General features: G+C 47.5%; 1 protein-coding gene across 2 annotated transcripts in view; it reads left to right on the forward strand.

Annotated features, from left to right (window-relative positions):
* RAD18 (RAD18 E3 ubiquitin protein ligase) overlaps positions 1-22,528 on the forward strand; it is a 28,084-nt gene continuing 5,556 nt past the window's right edge. For both annotated transcript variants that reach the window (XM_038149362.1, XM_038149363.1), the window contains exons 1-11: positions 1-130; positions 215-296; positions 2,317-2,378; positions 3,304-3,374; positions 7,028-7,374; positions 8,607-8,706; positions 11,030-11,214; positions 12,312-12,388; positions 13,038-13,098; positions 15,340-15,474; positions 18,612-18,768. In XM_038149362.1, the coding sequence (XP_038005290.1) occupies positions 83-130; positions 215-296; positions 2,317-2,378; positions 3,304-3,374; positions 7,028-7,374; positions 8,607-8,706; positions 11,030-11,214; positions 12,312-12,388; positions 13,038-13,098; positions 15,340-15,474; positions 18,612-18,768 (1,325 nt within the window). In that variant the 5' untranslated portion in view covers positions 1-82. The remainder of the gene's footprint in view (positions 131-214; positions 297-2,316; positions 2,379-3,303; positions 3,375-7,027; positions 7,375-8,606; positions 8,707-11,029; positions 11,215-12,311; positions 12,389-13,037; positions 13,099-15,339; positions 15,475-18,611; positions 18,769-22,528) is intronic.

Raw genomic sequence — 22,528 nt, forward strand, 5'->3', positions numbered from 1 at the left:
GGGCCGGAAGCGGGCGGTGCGCGGTGCGCGGGCCCGGCGCGGCGGGAGCGGGAGCGGAGCGGGAGCGGAGCGGGCCCGGGCCATGCCGCTGCTCGAGCCGCCCTGGCCGCCCGGCCTGGCCCCGCTGAAGGTGCGTGCGGGCCGGGGCCGGGCCGGGCCGGGCGGGGTCCGGGGCGCTGTCCCGGCCGTGCCGCTCACCCCGCTCTCGTTGCAGGCCGTGGATGACTTGCTGCGCTGCGGGATTTGCTTCGACTACTTCAGCATCGCCGTGATCATCCCGCAGTGCTCGCACAGCTGTGAGTGCGGGCGGGCCGGGGCTGCCAGAGCTGCCGGGCGGGCCGGGGCTGCCCAGAGCTGCCGGGCGGGCCGGGGCTGCTCCGCCGGCTCGGACAGGGCCCGGCGCCGGCAGGGAACGCGGAGAGGAGCCGCAGCGGCCTGGAGTGCCGGCCGAGGGGAGCGGCTTCCCCCGCACCGAGCACGGGCTTACATCGGCGGTTCAGAAGCTTCCCTGCAGGGTGGGCAGCCTGGCACAGGTGCCCAGAGCAGCTGTGGTGCCCCTGGATCCCTGGCAGTGCCCAGGGCCCGGCTGGATGGGGCTGGAGCAGCCTGGGACAGGGGAAGGTGTCCCTGCCACGGCAGGGTGGCCCTGGCTGGGCTTTAGGGTCCCATCCCACCCAAACTGTTCCAGGGTCGGTTCTGTGATTCACTTTGCCATGGAAGCTGGGAGAGGCTTTGCAGGATGGAAGCAGACAGAACGTTCCCTCGTGTAGTTCCTGCTGTAATACAAACATGTGGCATCTGGCATTCTGCATTTAAATATCTTTCTTAACGTCTTGAGGGTGGTACAAATGCAAAGTTCTGTGTGCAGAGCATTAAAAACTCAAATTTTCCATGCTGCTCTGTCTGCCCGGGGAGATATCTGCTGGAGCCTGGCCCCAGGCGCTTTGCTGGAGCCAGATTAGGAGGGAAGTACCTTGCCTTTTCTCACGTTAAAATAAATGCTTGTGATTGTTTGGTTCAGAAACCGTAGCACTTCCTTCCGTGAAGGGGGACATTGCAGTTTGGCAATGAAGGTTAGTTTAGCTTGGCAAAGCTGTCACCCTTGAAGCCGGTGTGGGGAGCCACAAAAGTGGAAATTCTTCACTTGCTGGTGGTGCAGCCAGCCTGGGGCACAGCGGCTCCAAGCAGCCAGCCCTGCACCCCTGGGCCTGGCCCATGGCAAGGTGCTGGGCTGCCGGGTGCTGGCAGCCTGGATCTGCCACTTCATTCCTATTCATACAGCTGAAGTTTGGTTCCTTACGGGTTTCTCACCCTATTTCTTCTTCATAGAAGAAAGTAGTACTTCTTCATAGTACTTCTTACTATGTAGGTAGTAGTTTTTGAGCATCTAGATGGGTTTGCAGTTTTAAGTGTTAATTGGTGCATTAGACCCGGTTGGATTGGGCTTGGAGCAACCAGGTCTGGTGGAAGATGTCCCTGCCCATGCAGGGGGTTGGATGAAATGAGCTTTAAGGTCCTTCCCAACCCAAACCATTCTGGGATTAATTAATGCTTCTGCTGCTTTTCCAGTGCGTTCCCAGAGGGCCTATGAAATGCAGATCTCTTTCAGGAGCTAGTGCTGAGACTCTGAGCCGTGATGATCTAGTGAGGGAGTGTTTTCCTGGTGAATGATGGGGCTTTTTAAATCCTGAAGTGGCTGTGAAAGCTCCGGGATAAATTGACAAAGTGTAGCAAACGCAGAAATTGACTGTGACAGTGTGGTGTGTTTCACTACGCTGTCTGTGGAGGCATGCTGGCACGGTGAGGTGACATTAGGTGACATTAGGCTGTCTCTCAGCATTTCAGTGCTGTCTCCCCTCCTTCTTAGCCTCTTCTTTCCACAGCAGGCAGGTATTGTTTTGGGAAGGGGCAGAAGAGCCTGGGGAAAGCTGGGGATTGGGAGTTTGTCTGGGGCTATGCAGGAAGGTGAAAGTGATCAGCATTAGTCGTGTCAAAAACCCAGCATGGTGGGGGAGTGAGCAGAGCAACCTCTGCTGCAGGGGTGGGGCTGATGAAGGGTTTCTTGCACTGGGGAGCAAAAGGAAACAAGCATCAGCTTTAGGTGGAGGAGCTGATATTTGGTGTTGAAACGTGTTTGCATAAAATAGGGGTTCTTTTGCAGCAATGATAATCTCAATTCCATGTAGAAATGGTGTATTTTCAGTATTTATGTATCGTGGAATAGCTGGCATGTATTGTACAACAAGGAAATACAGGAGCAGGGACGTGGGACTGCATTTGGACTAATGTTCAGAGTGATGTGTTTCCTCTTTCCAGATTGTTCCCTCTGTATCCGCAAGTCCTTGTCCTACAAAACGCAGTGTCCAACATGCTGTGTGGTAAGTGTGGTTTCGGTTTGCTTTTCCCCCTCAGTTTATTTTTTATCTTTTGGCCAATCTCAGGAGCTTTTCCCTTTGGACTACCCCAAATAATCAATTCTGATTGCGTGGGCCAAGTGTGGAGCTCTTGCATCTGGAGTTCTCCTGTTCCAGAGGTGCTCCTCTGTCAGTGCAGGCAGCAGGGGATGGAGCATCAGGCCTGGGCTTTGGCTCAGGGCTGTGTGTACAGTCTGTCACAAAACATTCACTGTTAATTACTTAAAATACTCCGTCATTTAAACCAGCAGTGCTGAAATACAAGCGCTTTATTTTCCGTGTGTGAGTGGCCCCATTTCATCTCAAAATAAAAATAAAATAAAAAAATAATAAAAGCTTTGTTTAAAAGAAGAGCAGAGAGAGTTGCAGTGAGGTAAAAATCAGAAATTGTTTAAAAAGCATGAACTGAATGCACAAAGGCAGCTCATAATTAATATTTTCATTCCATAATCAGAAGATTAACATTTCCCTTCATCAGTTTTCATGCTTTGTTGCTTAAGGTTCTTACCACCTTCAGAAGATGGTTTGGCTTGGTTTTCAAAATCATTAGACGTGTGCTGCAATAAACCATTGTTGGAGCCTGGGCACGCTGGGCTGTGTTTCTTTAGCTTTATGCTTTGTTTTTACCTGTTACCTTAATACTCCAGACTTAAGTTCTCAGGGTGTTATTTTAATATGAGGTATTTTTGGGGAAGAAGTGTTTACCCTTTAAGCATCTTAATTCCTGTAGCACTTACGTGGGGGTAGTTGAGGCATGAAGCCAAGAAGCAAGTTATTGATCACCTGAACATTTTCTGGGCACTTGCTGTTTTCACTGCATTTGAATGTTTGTTTGTTTAGGTTTGTTTTGGGTTTGGTTTTTTTTGCTTTTTCTTTCTTTCTTTTATAGGCAGTCTCGGAATCTGACCTGAAAAACAACCGGATTTTAGATGATCTAGTGAAGAGCTTTAATTCTGCCAGGTACTGGTGTAATTTTATAGCTGCTCTCTGTGGTGGGACAAGGTGTGACTGTGTGACCCCTGGCTCAGAGCCCTGCAGAGGAGCGCTGTGGGAACTGAGCAGAGCAGTTGTGGTGCCACATTGTCCAGGAGGAGTGTTTGCACTTTGGGAAGATCCTGCAGTGTTCTGGCTGAAGGTTACTGCACACTCGAGGGATGTAGAGTTTCCCAAGCTTATTTTGGCTCTGCTTCTGGCTAGCTGCTCTGCTCTGGCAGTGTGTAGGAAGTCAACAGGTATGTCAGGATTCTGTGGGGAGATAATGGTAGTAAAGATTTACTTCAAGATCCTTCCTGTGTGTGCAGGGGAGATTCTGAATGGAAGGATTTTGCCCAGTGGTTATGGTCACCTTGCAAGAGCATTCTTTTGGTGAAGTCACTGGCTAGGGAAAAATATAGGTATTGAGAGATTAAAAATGTGAGTTTTCTTGGGTAAGGAAAGTAATGGAGTGCCGTGCTTTCAGCTTGATTTCTTAGCTACTTTTCTGTTTGTTTTTAATTCATTTTTGAATTCACATCCCTTTAAAAGACAGGAACAACAGAATAATATGGCTTGGTAAAATATCACAACAGTATCACAACATGTATCACAGATGATACATCAGTAGATACGTGAAGTTCCTGGTATTATCTGTTTTCTTTTGATGAGAAGCTGCTCAGTGATTTGCTGGGAATTCTGTGGGTGTTCTGTCTCTGTAGGAGACAAACGCACTTTCATCTTTTTCTCTGAAATTAACTTGGAGCTGGAAGTCCATGAGACTCTTGGCTTCGAAAGTGACAAGAAGCATAGTTCAGCTGATGGCTTTGTTTCATGAGAGAATTTTTCTCTGATGAAGATCATAGAATGTAGATAGATCTAATCTTCTATATGACCACTACTAGATTTAATTGATTTATTTGAGTAATTTAAATCCTACAGTTCCCCTGTTTCAGCTTGAATTCTGGTGCTTCCTAGTGATAAATGGATTACTATTTTTTTGTTAATGTCTAATTTTGTGGGGAACAAGTAGTGCTGACTTGGATCCATTATGATATTGAATCTTAAATGTTAATTTTTTTTGGACTGCTTTAATGGATCAGTATAAATCTTACCAGTGAGAGTAGTTCAATAACCTTTCCTTTTGTGACTTGGGCTTCAATCAGTTCCTCACAGGAAGCTGGATCAGTGGGGCTGTGGAGCCCGGTGTGGCCCGGCTGGAGGGAGCCAGTGCAGGGTCTGGGTGGGAAAGGCTCCCTGCTGGCTGCTCCGATGGGACAGAGCCCTGGGCCAGTGCAGGCAGTGGTCAGCGTGGTGTCCAGGGCTTGGCACCTGGGCTGGGGCTGTGCCCTGAGCTCAGGGGACACTGCTTGTGTCCTGGAGAGCGTGACATGGGGTGGGTATGGTTCAGTCAGAGCAGCACTGCTCTCTGTCCTCTGATGTTGCTACAGGACAAATCTTCTGTCTTCCCCCTCTTTCTCCATCTGCTTGGCTTCCCCTTGGCTGTCCCCAAAGCCAAATCCACAGTCCAGGGCTTGAAGGGCTCGGCGTGTTTGAAAGATCAAGTCTGTTCTAACGTGGCTTTGAGCCTTGGGTAGTTTGACGTTTATGAAAATTAGGCCTTAAATCTTCTCAGCATTTCACAAAGTGCAAACCCATTTCTTAAGTCAGGCCTGGAGGGGAAGAAAATGGTAATGGTGGTGGCACTTAGCAGAGTGAAAGCTGTGCTCCAAGGTCAGCCTGGGCAGGGAACGGGAATCATTCCAGCCGATGGAGTGCTGATCCCATCTGCGCTCTGCTCAGCATCAGGTGTTTGCAGGATGATGTGGGGGGATGCAGCTCCCTCCCTGTGCACAGGGTGGGCTCTCAGTGGGAGTGGAGGTGTCCTGTGCTTCCTTCTGCCGTGCTGTTTCTGTGTGTGAAGGCAGAGGAGCAGGCTGGGCAGGCTGCAGGGGCTGAGGCTGTGCAGAGCCTGGCGCAGGCTCACCCTGACCCCAGTGGGGCAGGAGCCTGGGGGGCATTGCCATGAGCACTCTGCTGCTCCCTCACCTCTCTGTGCTCTGGGGCAGAACTCATGGCTCTGGCCAGGCCAGGAGAGGAAGATGAGGAGCAGTATTTGCACGAGCTGACCTTAATGAAGACTTCTCTTATCAGTTGCAGTGAGGCCAGTATCTTTAAAAATAACAGGTAAAGTTTTGTGTGAAGTGTAAAGAATTGATTTCATTGCCCTCTACTAAAGAGATTATTTTGAGAAAATGTGTCAGTTTCTGCATCACCTTGTTCAATGGAAAAGTAGTAATCCTTGCTGAAAACCAGAGATTCTTTTCTTCATACATAGGGAAGAAAAATGTTTTTGCTGTCAAGTTTCTCTCTGTTTCCTAGTCAGGGTTACTCGACAGGCAGTGAGTCAGAGGAATAAACACATCGACTCTGGGTGCTGGAGAGAGCAGGTGCTGTCGTTGCTGATACAGTGATTGAGCAGCAATGCAGGAGCAATTTCAAGGAGATACATGGCTTTTAGTGCAGTTGGGACTGTTCTGTGTGAGTTCTTCCTAGGAAGATTCACAGCTCTGTCTCTTCCTCGGGATTTATTTATGTGGAAGCCCTAGATTCCCAGCAACTCTGCTTCATTGCTGCTTCAGCAAGAGAGAAGTAAACAGACTGTAAAATGGGAACCAGGAGCCTGATGGAGGACACTTAGTTTTTGTGGGTGTTACAGATCTGAAGGAAAAATTGGGAAGCTGTTTATGCTGTTGTTGAAGCAGAGGGAGGATGCTGGAGGGGAGGATGTTTAGAAACCATCCTTTAAAGAGGTGGTTTTAACTCCCTGCCCTGACCCATCTCAGTGGCTGAGGAGGATGGGTCTCGCAGGAGGGTTTGGCTAGTGGCTGTTCTGGTGGATCTGGGCTTGCTGACACCTGCTTGGTTCATCTCTCAGCCTTCAAAGGGAAGGAGGCTGCTCTGCTCATAAACTGAGCATTGTCAGCTGTGCTGCAGTTACTGCTTTGTGCCAAGAAGGTAAAATTGTGTCAGCTCAGAGCTCGTAGCACTCTGTTAAGTTCTTGAGAGTATCACAGATAACGCTGAGACCATAAACAAATATGCAGAGGTTTTTAAACATGATGTACAACTGATGTTTGCTGAAGGATCAGCTCCCAGCTGAGCTGGGCAGGCTGGTGATGGCAGAGGCTGGACCTCTCCATCACTGTGTGCTTTCTCTGGGCTTGCTGAGTGATGGATGAGCTTCTAGTTGAGTCATGCTTGTCCGAATCTCTCCAGTCACACCTGGCAGAGTTTCTGTGATGAGTGAGAAATCTGACTAATTCACTCTGGTGCTGGGAGGGGGTGGCAGGTGACAATGTTCTGTTCGAGAGCAGGGGACTGTGCCAGGAGTGTCTGCTGTGCCCTGGCTCTTCTGTCCCTGGGGTGTGGGACTGTGAGATGTCATCACCCAGCTGCTCATGAGCCCAAAAAACCACATTCTGGGAGAAGCCGTGTGGGACTGCTCCCTCCTCTTTTGCCCCGAGTTCCAGCATTTTCACAGCCAAAGGAGAGCGTGTGTTGGCAAACAAGTTCTCAAGTTCCTCACACCCTCCAGTGTGTGTTTTCTCTAGCTGCGTGTTTTCTCCTGGTGCTTCTAGGCAGCAGCTGTTGCAGTTGGTGTTGGAAGCTCCCCCGGTTCCTTCCCCACCCGCCTGCAGCCAGCGTCCAGCCGAGAGCCACTGGAGCCCTGGTTCTCAGCCAGAGTCTAAAGAGCTGCCCGGGACTGGCAGCTCCTTAAGAAAGGACAAAGTCTGCACCTCCACGAAGGCGGGTGGCCTGGCGTGGACTGCTCAGAAGAGTTTCAAAACTGAGGAACACCATGACCTACACAGCACTTCTGCAGAGGCTGGTGGTGAAGACAGCAAAGCGAAATCACAAGAGATTGCTGGGTGCACCCAAAGTCATGAAAAGCCTTCTACCTCTGTGCTCAAAGGAGACAGGAAAGGTGAGGCGTTTGATTCCTGGCTCTGTCCTGCTCTCTCCCCCACGTGTGGCTGGCTGTTCCTGTTAGAGGACCCTCAGAAGGTGGCACTCAGCCTGTTTCTCCTCGTGGTTCTGGTCTGTGCTGGCACGTTCAGCTCCTTGCCCCTTAACTGCCCGTGCTGCCTTCACGTTGCTGCTCGTGTGGGACAGCTCTGCTCCAAGCTCCAGCTGCTGCCAAGGAGTTCAGTGGAATTCAGTGCTTGTGGATTCCTTTGCTTTGAGTAACAACACGGAAAAACAATAGTTGTGCAACAGTCTTAGTAAAAATGAAGTAATTTCTCTTCTCCATCCCCCTAATGACTAGGCAGACACTGGCATTTATTCTGCTCTTGTATCCTTGAGCAGGTTGTTTTATAATGTGTTTGTTATTTGAGGGGTGAGCCTGAACTCAAAATGAGCATGGCTGCAGTTCTCTTAATATTTTTGTTTCCACGCTCTCCAAAAGAGTCATCTGCTTTATTCTTTGTAATTCTAGAGAGTTAAGATGAATTTACTTTGAAGCATGAAAAAGCTCATTTATACCAATCGACCACAATGAAATGGCAGAATCCTCTTAGTTCTGATGTGCTGGCAGCCATCCTATTGACCTAGCTAAAAGCCAGAATTAAAACAAAACACCATGTAGGAGTACACCCCTGGTTCTTATTAGTTCAAATTTAGCTGTTGTTCTGTTTAATGATTTATTCATCTGGAGCTCTGAAGTTCATGTGCATTCATTAGCTGGATGGATCCTGCTGAAAGAGGTACCACAGCCAGGAAAGGAGCACAGGAAACCTGTCGTGGTTTTACATCAGACCTGCTTGTGTTGATAAGTTAAAACTCACGTGAAATTTTACTGCTTGTTTATTTTTGAGCAATTAAAACTTCCACTTGCTTCCCCCATTCTATGATCTTTTTGAATCCTTGAGCACGCACCACATAGAAATTATTTCCACAAATGCAGAGCAGTTGATCAGACAGTATTTGTGAAACAGCTGCAGTGAGAGGGTCTAGTGTTATTTGTTCCTGTTCTGAGAACTAAGCTGTAACTTCCAGTTCAGTAACAGGCAGCTCAGGACTAGTGTGCTTTGTTACTGTCCCAGACAGCTCAGGACTAGTGTGCTTTGTTACTGTCCCAACTGTTCCTCTCTCAGAGGAAAACATTGGCTCTTTGCTGTTACATCCACCAGTAAATCCCTTCTCCCTTGCTTTCAGTGGAATGTCCTGTTTGTGAGGTTGCTATTCTGGAGCAATATATAAACAAGCACCTGGATAGCTGCTTGACCAGAGAGGAGAAGAAGGACAGCCTGCGAAGGTAAGGAGCAGCTCTGAGAGCTCCCAAGTGCGTGTGGCTGCTTTGAGCCCTGCTGGGCTGAGAGCTGGGTGCTGCTGGGCTGTACCGTGGTGGTTTGTGATTGTTTCTGGCTTCCCTGCTCTGTAGAGCACTCTGAGATCACTGTGGGGATTGTCCCCCCTTGAGAAAGAGTGTGGCTTGCCAGCTCAGTTACTCTTTGGCTTTTGGTGGCAAGAAAACAGGGGGCAATGCTTTAAAAAATTCAGCACAGGGAGAGCTTAGCCTGTGTGTTTTTCTTGTCACCTTTCTGCTCCCCAGCATTAAAATTCCCTTCAGATAACACTGATTCCCATTTTTCATTTGGTGAAGGAATTGCTTCCTTTGGCTCAGATGTGCCAAGAGACATTTTCTTCAATAGCTGTCAAGTTAAAGAATAAAAATTGCACCTTTCTCTCCTCTCTGTGGGGCTGTTGAGGTTTCCTGAAGATCTCGATTTCCATAAGATTGATGCATTCCTTTGGCTTTGTGCCCCTGCCCCAGCATTGGTCATGGTCACCACATTCACATCAGAAGTGGCTTTTCAGTTTGTTTTACTTACAGCAGAAATTTAGGCTGTTTTTATTTCTGGCTGATCAGACTGAAGAACTGGGAGGATTTGTACTTCAATGCTTGTTTTCCCAATTCCCCTGAAACTTGAATTAGAAAGTAATTTTATGTTAAAGCTCTTGTTTTGCCCAGTCATGCTTAGAGTGCAATCTGTAAGCTAAAGGACTTTCAAGATGAAAAAAAAAAGCTAAATGAATATTGAAATCCGATGTTACATTTAATTTCCATTTGGAGTGGTTTAGTGCTTTCTCTGTTCTTAATAAATGGGAAAATCAGCCAGATCTGTCCTTGGTGTCACGCCCATGTCCCTAACAGGATTTAAAGTTCTGCTTATTTAATCTCTAGGCTGCTTAGGCCTTCACAGGTGTCACAGCAGACCCTGCCCCTGGGGCTGGCAGCTCTGGGGCTCTGCTGGCCCTTGGCAGTGCCTGGACGTGGCCCTGGTGTTTGCTGCTGCTGGCAGCACATCCCCGGCGCTTCCCTGAGGAGAGTGAGCTCTGTTTGGGCTCTGTTTATTCCCAGACCAGGCTGTGTTAACAGCTGAGCAGTTCCAGCAGAACCGCTCGTTTAACCCCCGCAGCTCCACGGGGGTAATTCCAACATGGGAATGTGTTTCCAGGGAGCACCGTGTTTCTCAGGCACGGGGAAACCCAACCAGCATTAGGATTTAAACCTGTTGTGAGGTGTTTTCCTGTGGCTGGCTGCTGGAAAGCTGTCAGTACACTGCAGGTCATGCTGCTGGTGAGCTGGAGTATGCACCAAGCTTCTGTAGGACTTTCAAAATATTTACTTTAATTATTCTGCAAAATTTTTTATATTTCCCCAAAGAATCTGAGAAAAGCTTCCCTGAAGAGTGTATGGTGGCAATCCATCTTCTGTTTACCAGCCATGCTACAGGGCTGGATGAGAGTAAATGAATTATTGACAGTTTTTGTATAAGACTTTTTTTTACCTTGGAAATTTCCAATGTGATAAGTTGAAAGTGCTGAATAGTTTTCAAATAAATCTATCATTTTCACAGTTAGCTGCTAACTGCTCTCTAATCCAGAGTAATGCAGCTGAGCTTTATTTTGCTGCAGAAAGAAAAATGTCTAATTAAATGCTGTTCCTGTATGAATTACTGCAGTCACAGAGGGATGAGTAAGGCTGCAGATGGGTTTTGGCCCCTTTGTTTTTCCTGGTTTGGGAGTATCTCACCAGGAGGTGTAGGGAAGCCTGAGCTCCTTTGACAGGAGGAAATGTTCTGCTAATTTTAGGTGACAAAAGTTGTGCTAGGACTTGAATTTTCTCTGGCAGTTTCCTGTAATTAAGATGTTTTCCCCAGCTGTGCCAGGAATGTTGAGTCCTGACAGAAAGCAGTGGAAAGCAGTAAATTTTGGCTTTAGATGTTATTCCCCTGGGAGCACTGTTACTTATCTTTAATGTCTCTCTCTGAATCACCAAACCACCTTTCTGTTAGCTGGGAACTGCTGCCTTTAGGTACAGGACTATTTTTCTCAAAGACATTTTTCCAGAAAGCTGAAAAATCTCCTAATTTAAGTTTCGGCTTGATGTTTTAGTACTTTTAATATTTCTCCAGCTGATTCAAGTGAGCCATGGCCAGCACTGGGGTGGAAAACCCAAGTTTCTTTCATGTGTACATTATCCTGAGTGGGTGAAGTACCCTTAAGTAATTGTAAATAGTTTGATTTTCATAGGAGCACTAATTAAATAAAGTCTCTTTGTTTTCCTTTGGCAGTTCTGATCACAAAAGGAAGCTGATGTCCAAAGTTGTTTATAACCTGCTGTCGGATCGAGATCTGAGGAAGAAGCTCAAGGAGCATGGCCTGTCTACCTCTGGGACCCGCCAGCAGCTCATTAAGAGACACCAGGAGTTTGTGCACATGTACAATGCTCAGTGTGATTCTCTAAACCCCAAATCAGGTGAGTGAGAGGCTGCAGGGAGGTTGCTGCCATCCCAAGCCATCAGTCTGCATTTCCCCTCCTGTTAGCTCTCGGGGTTGCCATTGCCCTGGTTTGGCTGCTGGGAGAACTGGAGCTGGGAGGATTTATCCTGGTGAGTCAAGATCAGTGCAAAACACTGCTTGAGCCTGCTGGGTGCTTGGGGTGAGCCTTCACTCCGTGCTGGTGAGGGATGGAGGGAGCCAGCCCCTGCCTCGCTCTCCCAGAGGGAGGGAAGGTGCTGGGCTGCGTGGGGTGCACTCAGCTGCTCTCCCCAGTAATGGCTCACTCCTCCTGTGTGCAGGACCTGTGCGCAGAGGGTGAATGATTAAACCCACACTGGGGTTTACTATGTGCATTTTGGGTGGTAGCAGGGAGCCTGAGGTCGCTGTGGAACACCAGTAGCTGGGCTTCTGAGGAAGCACAGGTGCCAAATTCCTGGAGTGTGCTTAAACCAGTTTGGAACAGGTTTTGTTCTTCCACAGCTTAACGAGCTTTTGTTCTGCCTTCTTCGCTGTGTGGTGAAGTGTTTGTTTTAATAACTGCCCACAGCTGCTTGGCAGTGCTGTGGAGATGATGAAATGCAGAAAGAGATTTGTAGAAGTAAATGTCAAAGTAAACTGTGCAGGGTTCTGCATAGCTGTGGCTCCAGTTAAATGCTGCAGTTATGTTGTTTATAGGCTTTGGATGTGTCTGACAGTTGGTGAGGTTGGCTGTAATTCCTCTGTGGATTTTCCCCTTGAGCCTGCACGTGGTTCTGTTGCCCTGGAAGGTGGTTTGGGGGACAAAGTAAGATAAACAGTAGATGCAATTATTGTGTCTTCCATTGAAACATCCAGTGTAGAATGGAAAATCTCTCTGAATGGCAGCCTGTGTGCACAAGCACTGCTGTGTGCAGGAGGGAGGTTTGGTAGGATGTGGAAAGACAGCAGTTTGCCTGGGACTGGAGTCTGAGCTTTCCCTCTCGGAGGGCTAATGCTGTTTGTGCTTTAAATGCAGGGTAGTTTCAGTCTGTGCTGTCACAGCTTTTTATTACCCAGCTCCTGTTTCAGTGATCCCTTTCTTGTATTTCCAAACAGTTGCAGAGGTTGTTAAAGAGCTGGAAAAGAACGAGAAGATTCGGGTTCAGCTGGAGTGTAACAAACCTGGTGAAAATGTAAGTGACTGATCCTGGCTCTCACAGAGGGGTGGCCAGCAGGAGCTGCAGGGAGGGCACTGGGAGTGTCTGCCTACTGCTTTATTGTGGGAATTCCCAGCTTGCATATTAGAATTCACATTTAGCATCCTGTAGTGAACCTGATTTTCTCACACCACACATTTGTCATGGCCAGTCCTGGGTGCACTGCTGAGCTTTATGCCCAAACCCTTTAAGTGGGAGCAATTTTTGACTGCAATAAAAATTCCTGGGTTGAGTTCTCCTTGGCCATGCTGGAAGATTTTGACCCTTCATGGCAGTGTGGGGAATATTTTGCTTCCTAGAATTCTCTAGGATTTAGCTAGCAAATTCCATGCTCCCGGGTCAGCAAGGGCGCCTGTTCTTTTCCCATGACATCTGATACTTTGGTGACTTTTGAAGCCTGTTTGTTGTACAGTGGTAGGAAATATTTTATGGCCCAGATGTGCTGGGTGTTACATGGGCTGGCTCGGTGGAAGCAGGGCAGGGCGCTGTGGGCATGTCCTGGAAATGTGGATTAATGTGATGAGGTACTCAAAGCTGGGGGGTAAAAACAATCAGTTGCTTCTTCCAGTTTAAAGTCTGTAATTTCTTTTTATTTATGTTAAAAACATTTGTGTGATTTCTGTAGAGCTTGACCTTCACAAAGGACCAGACAGAGGAAGAAATAGATGAGATCCACGCTGAATATCGTAAGTAACATGCAAATTTCACCTCATTTTGCTTTTAAATCCACCTTCTTTTCCTTTGAGCTGAGATAGACACACTGATTGCCTCCAAAGGCTTCTCTGTTGATGCACTTTGTTCTCTCTTAGTGTGCTGCCCTGTTTGCTGGCATGAAAGCAGCAGAGCAGGGTGTGGGATGTGCAGTTGTGGTCACTGGGAGCCCTCTGCAGCAGAACTGCTCTGAAAGGCTTTCCTGAGCCCCCCAGGGCACTGGCCTTCCTGCTCCTGGTTTTATTTTCTTGGCCTGTTGTACACATTTAGAACAAAAATATATTAAATACTGTCTTAATTTTTCAAAGACAGGTATTTGATTGAGTTCAGGTTGCTAAAAGGGCATGGCTACAAAACTAATCACTTGGAGATCTTGATAGTCCCAAGTAGATTAACTGAAAATTGAGAAGTTAAAAAAAAACAGGGAAAAGGGGAAGGTAGAAAAGTATTTTAATGGGAAGATAGGGTTTTAAAATTAATGAAAAATACTGACCAAAGAGGCAAATGGTAAGTGGTGTCAGGTAATTATTTCTCATAATAAGGCAGAAATCATAAGCATGAAAAATAATGGCACATGCCATTATTTCACTGTAAAACAGATGGACTTTAAAGCTTTAAAAAGCTTTATTACACAATGAAGCTTTTTTTTTTTCCTTTTATTTTACAGCATTTGCACCCCAGACCCTAATTCCCAGCTGAATGAATGAATGAATGAACTCTGGTGTAAATTCTGAATAAAAACCCTCAAATATATTTTTGTTCTGCTTTACCATATGAAAAAACACACTGGGGCTGTGAACAGCCTTGGGGAAAAGCAGGACAGACTAATTGGGAGAAAATGCTTTTTTTCTGCTTCTTTGCACTTTCCCAGGCTCTTGGCAATTTGCTCGTTGCACTGTTGGCATTTTTTTGCTGTTTATGAAGTAGCAATTAATACTTTGGCTTGATGAACCTGAGGATGGGAGCTGGCTGGGAGCTCTGCCTGGCAGTTGCAGCCACTGTCATTTCCTTCTGCCCCACTGGACTGGGGGACAGCCTCAGCCCACTCTGCTTTTTTTGTGCTCTCTATTTAAAGAGTTAAAAAATCTACAGGAAAGGAAATACATCTTTGAAAAAAAAATTTGGTTGCCTTTTCTGCTTATAAATCTTTTCATTTGCCGTGCTCTTTGGAGATCTGCTGCTTTGTCTTGTGTTTTAAATATTTGTCCTTCTGTCTGGGGCTGGTTTGCGTTGCTGCAGTTTGGAGGGATGTGCTTGGGGTGTCGTTTCAGCACCACAGTGATTTACAGAGTGGCTGAGCAGTGCTTGTGTGCCAGGACATTTCTGCTCAAAAAGCTTTGTAGTTCTGCCACGAGCCAGCACAAGAAAAGATAGTAATGCTGGAAAAACTGGAGTGCCAGAGGAATTCCATAATGAGAGTGCAGCAGCTCAGACACGACATCTGGGACAGAACTTGCTTTTTATTAACAGAATTTTTGGCCTTATGTGGTGTTTTCAGCTACTCAGGGAAAGGGAGTCTGTGTCAAATCTGTTTCCTTCTGTGGGGCAGAACTTGGTGTTTTATCATGGAGTACATCAAAGAATTTCTTCACTGGGAGGGTGGTCAGTCATTGGAATGGGCTCCTCGGGAGGTGACAGTGCTTGACAGTCCTTTCTGAGGAGCAGTTCCTGCTGGAGTCCAGCCTGAGGCCGTTCCCTCTCCTCCTGTCCCTGTTCCCTGGGAGCCTGGCTGTCCCCTCCTGGCACTGGGCTCCCCCTGCCTGGCCAGGCTCAGGTGACCCACAGTGTCCTGCTGAGGACACCAGCTATTTTCCCAGCCTCTGAGTAAAGCATTTGCACTATCCAGCTTAAACAATTCCATTGCTTTGGCTGAGCACCAGAGGAGTGCTTAAAACACGACTGAAAGTGCAGAGAGTATTTGGATTATTACCTCACTTGCAGGATCTGAATCCCAGCAGTGTAATGGGCATGACACAGAGCCTGAAGTGTTCATCTGTGCCCGTGCTCGGGCCTGTGGGCAGCTCTGTGACAGCCCAGACACGGGCTGGGATCGTTGATAGAATGTGGAACGTGTCACAGTGCTGGGGTGCTTTTCATCTGCTGTGACAAAAATGCTTTTGGTTCAGTTTTGGTGTCCGTTTCTGGTCACATCCTTGCAGTGTTTGTGCCATGCCCTAGTCCTGTGGGGGTGCTCACTGATGCTCTGTACCTTCCAGGAAACAAACACAGAAGTGAATTCAAGTTCTTGGTGGATCAAGTAAATAAACGGTGGAAGAAAACGGGTGAGAGGAAAGCAGAAAGTGCTCAAAACAAAGAGGAAGTTGCTGTCAAAGAGCTGCCAGCAGCCACAGGTCAGTGACATTTCGTATTGTCCCCCCTTGGACCACACTAAGAAGTGCTGGATTCCCAAAGAAACAGTCTTTCATCCCTTGCTGATCTTCTAGATTCTTTAAGGGGAAGAAAGCCCAACCAGCATGAACATCAAACAGACCCTGAAGTGATTTTCTGCTGTTGGTTTTAGTGTGGAACATAGGCATGGCCCATAGTCAATACATCAGTTTGGTTTCTGGGTGTTGTGTGTGGATGTGCTTTATCTGGGGCACGTTCCAGTGCCTTGGAAGGGGGTGTCAGGTTCTGCTTCAGGTTTGCTGGAGGTGCTGAGGGTGGCCACATGGCCCCTCTGGAATGAAGGCGAGGGTGAGTGCTGCTTGCTGCCTTTCAGCCTTCAGCAATCCTTACTGTGACAGGGGTTGGTAACTGGGAGCTGCAGAACCATTTGTGGAGATTGGATTCAGGAATTTTTTGTCCTGAGACCGAAGCAGTAAAATCCTTGGGCTTGTTTTAGGCTGTTCATGCAGGATGTTGCCCCTCTCTAACTTGCTGTGTCGTGTGCTTGTACACTGGAGCACAGCGGGAGGCGGGAGGGCAGGGCTGCAGCTCCTCCCTGGCTGGGGGGAAGGAGCGTGCTGCATCCTGCTGGCTCTCCATGCTCCCCACAGCCCCCGACACCCCGGGCTGCGCCCTGCCAGCGCTGCCACGGGATCTGCGCTCCCCTCTGGGCTGTGCTTCCTGGCTGCTTTGGCAGGGAGCATCTGTCTGTGGATGTGGGGTTTAGAAGAGCATTCCTCAGCCTAACAGGACTCGTGGATTTCTAATCTGAGAGGCTGAGTTCTGGAGAGTCCCCCTGGCCCAAGTGGGGCGGGCTGCTGTCGGTGCACTCAGGAAAACATGGCAGTGTCGTTTGCCCCAGCTCTCACAAATCCCTGTGCTCTTGAGCCGACTTCATCTGTGCCTCTCTCCAGTGCTGGCTCTTCCAGCGGAGCTCTGCAGAATAAAAAGAAATGAAGGGAACAGTGTAATAGTATGAATTTTATCCTTACTGTTTCCTGCAGACCTTGGCGCAGTGCATGATCCGTTCTGTGTGAAGGGTAAAAGTTAAAGGAATCTCAAGGATTCCTTATAAATAAATAAAAGATTTTAAGAGGCAATGTGTTGTTGGGTAGTGGGGTCAGAGCCTTGATTTCCATCTCTGGAAGGGAGGGGTGGGCTGCTGTGGATTTTGGGGTTTCTGTCTCCCGTGTGAGCTGTTCTGTGTGTGCTGCCCTGCAGGCTCTGAGAAGAGCTGATGTAAAACCATGGAGTTTTTCCAAAAGAGTGATCAGGTAGAAAATAACTTGAATCAGATGTGTCATTCTGCATCATGTTCAGAATGTGGCAGCACCTCATTTGGTTCTGGCAAATCGGCACAATTTCCATTACACTTTGTTCTCTGAGCTTCCAATAATCCTTGGAATTTCAGTTTTATGCAAAACATCTGCACTCAGGATGAATGTTTATAAACAACTGAAAAATCAGAAAGGTGATTTACAGGGGAGGGAACAGATGCCTAAAGCCTGTTTCCCCTTGGTTCCATGTTAACAGCAATGGCCTTTGAGTGAAATGGGAATTGCAGCATGGGAAGGGAAGCAGGCAGTAATGGCCTGATGGTAAGCTGGGGGAGCCAAGGCTTTGTCTGCATTCCTTACCCCCTTGCTTTGTGTTCTTGTGGAAGTGGTGGAATTGTACAGAATTAAGAGAGACCTTTGCTTTGGTTGGGGTTTCGTTGGTTTGTTGGTTTATTTTAATTTCCTGCTCCATCTCTCCCGTTGCCTCTCCTGTTCTATTGGTTGATGTAATTTAACCTCACTCTGTTTGTGGTGACATTTTAATCATCTGTTCCTGATTTACGTCATCTTGCTTTTCATCTTTAAGCTTAAAATATGTTTCCCAGTCTTTATAACTTTTAAACATGGGGCTGTGCTTTGTCTAAGGAGAAGGCGCCATAAGGATTTGATATATATTGGTGCTAAATAATTTGATTCAATAAATATTAGCTGTGCTGGGCTGCATTATTGCACAGGCCTTTGCTATTTTTACCCTGCTAATTTCAGAGAGTTGTGTTTCATTAGTTGGACAACCGACTCACTGGGATCTGCTGGTTGTTTTCAGCAGACAAAAATACGCCCCTGATATTTAATTATGCCTGTTAGCAGGAGAGAAAGGGCAAGCTGAGCTGAATCCAAAGATTGTGAAGGCCCTCCACACTCTAATTACAGTTCTGCTTGGCCATTTCTGTCCAAACCATTGCTGGAGGGGCAGAAAAGTCGGAGTGGTTTGAGCAGGAGCGTGGCTTGGGCCCTGGGGTGGAGCCAGGACGTGACTGTGACTGCCAGAGTCAGTCAGCACTGAGCTGGGTCTGTGGAGGCTTGGTGTCCCAAGTGATTTTCTAGTCAAGTAACTCACTTGCAAATATTTGTGGGTATGGTGTGAGGGCAGTCTGTCTTTTCACAGCAGAATTTTTAACCTGTATCTGTTTTCTCTTTGGAGGGGCAGAAGGTCTCTTTTCAGAGAACTGTTCATCTTTTCATTGAGCAAAACACTTGACACAAAAACCAGCAGAATGGTTTTCAATTTTTGTCTGTTGTGTTGTCTAGAAATTATTTTTCCTGTTGAAATGGAAATGTCAGTGCACTGACCTTGTCTGAGCTGCATAAGGAAGTAAATCACAACTGAAAATAAGCCTGTTAACTTGGTCTGTAAAACTTAAAGCTCAGGCTGTCTGATGCAGGGGCTGAAGGGAGTTGGCAGCCCCAGCAGCCAACAGCACTCAGTAAGTGCTTGCTAATTTCTGAAATAGAGTTCCATCTTATGAAATGTGTAACACATCCTCACCCTTTATTTCTCTCCTTGTGTTTGAAACTCAACAGTGAGACTTTGCTGGTTTTTAGGGAGCTGTTGGTTGGTTTCTTTTTTTAAGTATGCACGAAAAGAAATTCAGCCTTTGAAACTGTCAAAATTTTGGAAAATAAGTATGTGGGAATGAGATGTTGGTATTTAAATGTTTATAACTTAATTTTTTTCTTGAAAATCTTATCTCTAGGCTGCAGAATCCTAAGCAATAGTATTTTGCATTATCATTCATTCTAATCTCTGTCTTTCTGCTTGGTAGAACCTGGGAAAGAGGATCCCACAGCTGTTGTCCCTGGAAAAGCCCAAGCACTCCAACCAGAAATTCCTGATGGCCAAAGAAGTGACTCTCATGGCTTGAAGGAATGGCAGAGATCATCCTCTCCTGAGTTCTCCCTGTCATCTGGCTCGACTTGCAGGTCAGTGGGGCAGTCCCTGCTGTGTGCTGGGGGAGAGCTGTGGCACTGCCAGGGAGCAGTGCAGGCACCCAGCTCACAGGAGCGTGCTGGCTGTGCTCACACATTCCTCCTGCAGCGTTCTGGGCTTCCCTAGCTGCAGCAATGAGCTAAAGTACATGTGCAGTTCACTCGGTGCTTTGTAATGCCTTCATAAGGGACTGCTGGTGTAAATGTTCCTTTTGATACAGAAACAGGCAGTGGGATGTCTGGGGAGCCAGCAGTGTGTGTTGGGTGAGTCCCTTCCACTGCTTTACCCTCCCATCTGCTGGAAGTGTTATTAGAGAGGTCCCAAAAGTGATACAGCCCCAGCCTTTTAAATTGTATAGCTGTAAGGACCTGTGGTCCCAGTTTATGGGGGAAAGGTGAAAAAGTCATTGAAAACAAATACAGAATAATTGGGTTTTGCTATGTGTCTGAAAGCAAGAGAGCTAATCTTGCTATCTTGTTGATAACAGAATTGAGAGGAGAATGCAGGTCTGCATTACCAGGAATAAAAGGGTTTCCTGTGTTTTTAGAAGTGGGAAATAATCAGAGGAAGTAGCTGAAGGTCACCAGCTGAGCTAGGAGTGACATTTCTTGATTTCCCACCCCTTAGACCCCTAGTATCTGCCTCTTCCTCCTTGTTCTGCAAATATTTAGAGTAAGGTAGTGATTGGCATCATTGTTGGTTATTAACAGAGCAATCTAATTGAAATATTTTAGCAGAAACCAATTTTCCTAAAGTCATTTGGTTCACGAAGAGCTTTTAGAAGTCATCATGAGGGTTAAAGAGCTTTTAGAAGTCATCATGAGGGTTGCTTTCACAGAGGGAAATGCTGAACTGTGAGTGAAGGCCTAGGGAGACTTTGGAACGGGGAGATCAGCTGGGGGGATGAGAGAGCATCAGACAGTAAATGTCTTTGTTTTCCAGGATCAAACTCTGCTGCCTGTTTCCATTTACTTGCATGAGTGGGAGCATACAGTAAATATTTGTCAGTAAACAGCAATCTGCTGGCAGGCAAACACTTGGGGAGGCAGGAAGGGTCGTTGTTGCCCTTTCAGAATATCCCTGCATTTCTGTGTGACTGCAGACCTGCCTTATAGACCAGTAAAGCCCTTCCCCTCCTGTGGCCTTTGCCCTCTGTGCTATCTGTGTCTTTCTGCCTGAACTGGCACTGTAAAATTGATAAAGGCAACAAATCAGTTTATTTGCTGTTCAGTGTGTAACAAGCCTTCAGGGTGAGCACTGGACTAGGTTTATCTCAGTTTCTCAGGGTTCAAGTGGCGATGGCAGTTTTTCCCTCCCTGTGGCAGGGAGCTGTTCCCTGCCCGTGTCTGGGTCAGTGCCAGTGCTCTGGGTTCTCCCAGAGCTCACCTTGCTGTAGCCCCTGCTGGAGTGTCTCGTTTCCAGGTGTGCTGTTGGAGCAGGTTCCCCAGCTGCCAGGGGGACTCACTGACCTGCAGAGGTTGGGTGACCCTCGGGTCTGACTCTGCCCAGGGCAGGGGGGGCTGAGAGGCCCAGGGAGCCTTGGGGCACCCCACCCTGCAGCTGCTCCTGCTTTGCCTCCAGCTGCAGCCCAAGGAGAGGGGAGCAGCAGCAGCGATGCACTGAAGGCTCAGCTGAGGTGGCAGGTGCTGCCTGCTGGGGATGGAAGGTCCCTCCTGTCTGACCACAGTGTTCCTCATGCCAGCCTGTGCCTTGCTGAGGAGCCCTTCAGGGCGTTTTCTGGGGTTTTCTGGGAAATAAGGAGAGGCTGCAGGGAGTGTTCCCCTTTCCAAATGCTGGGGTAGAGGACACGTACTGAAAAGAGCCAAATGTGCTCTTAGTCTGGACTGCCTGTGCTCCTGGTCGCTGCTGTGAAGGGGCAGAGGGCTGCTGGCAGAGCCCAGCTCCTGGCCAGGCCTGGGGGGTCCTGCTGTGCCCAGGGACCAGCTTTGCACCGTGCAGCTCCATCCAGGACTGCAGCTCTTCCTCCCAGGGCTGCTCCCTCTGGGCTCTGTGTCCAAAGGGCCCTGGGTCGTGGCAGCACTGCCAGGGTGGAACAACCGCTGTAGTCACTCCAACGGTGTGAAAGAAAGACATTTTATCACTGTGGCCCACCGTGGGGCGGGGATTTTGTTAATTGTGGTGAAATAAATCCAGCAGAAATCAAACAAGAATGATTTAGATGTTGATGGTTTTAGTAGTATTGTGGCGTTGTATCAAGTAATGGGTTTCTGAGGCTTGTGTTTTTCTGATAACGAGAGGGTATCCTTTGCCAAGAGTAAATGTTTTTCACATTGAAATGTCAAAACTGGAAATACATTTGGAATTCCAAATCTGCATGCTGTGTTCCTGCGAGGAGGGCACTTCTAAATGGAGGGCTGTTGTATGGATGAATTAAAACAAAATGAGGATGTTGAGTAGCATATAGAATGTAACAGGACCATCTGCAATTCAGAGTTGAAATGCTTGTTCTGCAAAAAGATGCTGCAAAGAAATCAGTGATTCTTGTTTTCTCCTTTGTGAGGTTTGTCCCTTTTCAGTTTCATGTCAACACTTGCTAAGGGTTGGTCAAGATTAGAAATTCATCCATTGTACACTAATCACTGATGAACTGATATTATTCAAAGGTCCGTGCTAAAACTGAAAAAATGGGGATTTTACTCCTGCTGGAGAAAAGATGCAGGCCAGGCGTGGAGATTGTAGCAGTGCCCCAAACATGCCTGTGCTCCAGAGATTGATGATCCCACCAAGAGAGCAAACTGCGTGTTACAGATAAGCACCAAAACACAGCCATGGCTTTGGAAGGGTCATTTTTCAAAGCTCTGAAGCCAGGGTTGCTCAAGGCTTCCACAGGGCTGCAGTGCTCCATATGAATAGTCCTGTGGAATTCTTTGACTTTCTGGGACTGGAGCCAGATTTTACGCAACTGCTTAAACAATAGGAAAATTAGAAAATGAATTCGGAGGAACAATGATAAGCCAGTTAATGAGCTATGTAAAGGAAATATTCCATTATAAGTATTTTATATAATGGGGATGATAGGCAGTTCTTTAAGCAAATGATTTTTTCTTAAAACTGTGTTCAACACAAGTGTCGGTTCTTGGTGACTGGAGCGAGACCTGAACAGCAGACAAAACCCAACACTGGCCATGTCTGAGGTGCTGAAACACAGTCAGAATTTTGACATCCTGGTGGGAAAGTGCAGTATCCACAGCCCTGTAAATCGCTGTGCTGTTGGAGTACCCAGAGTGACTGCAGTGTCTGCCAGGAGGGGTTGGTGCCCAAGGAAGGGGCCCCATTTGCAGTACGTGGGGCTTTTTGGCAGTGAGGTTAGGAGCCATTGGTCAGGATCCCAGCTCTGGGTTTAGCAGGTCACTTATCCTTGGATTTATGTGCTTTACACAATAAGGGCTTTAGTTCATCAGCAGAAGGGGTGGAAATGGGAGTGCACTGGATGGCAGCAAGCCTCTGGGGTGGGTGACACGGCGGGATGGAGTGCTTGGAAATGCTGTGTGAGCTCTTCCTGGGCAGCCTGAGTCTGGAGGCAGCGCTGTCCTGCGCACTGGCCATCGCTGTCAGATGAGAGAAGTGTATGAAAGTGTGTTGATCAGTGCAATAACTGCCTTTTATAGATCTTCAGGACTTTTTTACTTAATAAATCTTGCACTGCTCTGGCTCAGAGATGATTTGCATCACAGTGTTTGATCTGTGAGTTTTGGCCTCAAATATGGGTTCATTGTGAAAGGATGATGATAC

The sequence above is a fragment of the Motacilla alba genome, chromosome 12 (assembly GCF_015832195.1).
Source record: "Motacilla alba alba isolate MOTALB_02 chromosome 12, Motacilla_alba_V1.0_pri, whole genome shotgun sequence".
Classification (NCBI taxonomy): domain Eukaryota; kingdom Metazoa; phylum Chordata; class Aves; order Passeriformes; family Motacillidae; genus Motacilla; species Motacilla alba.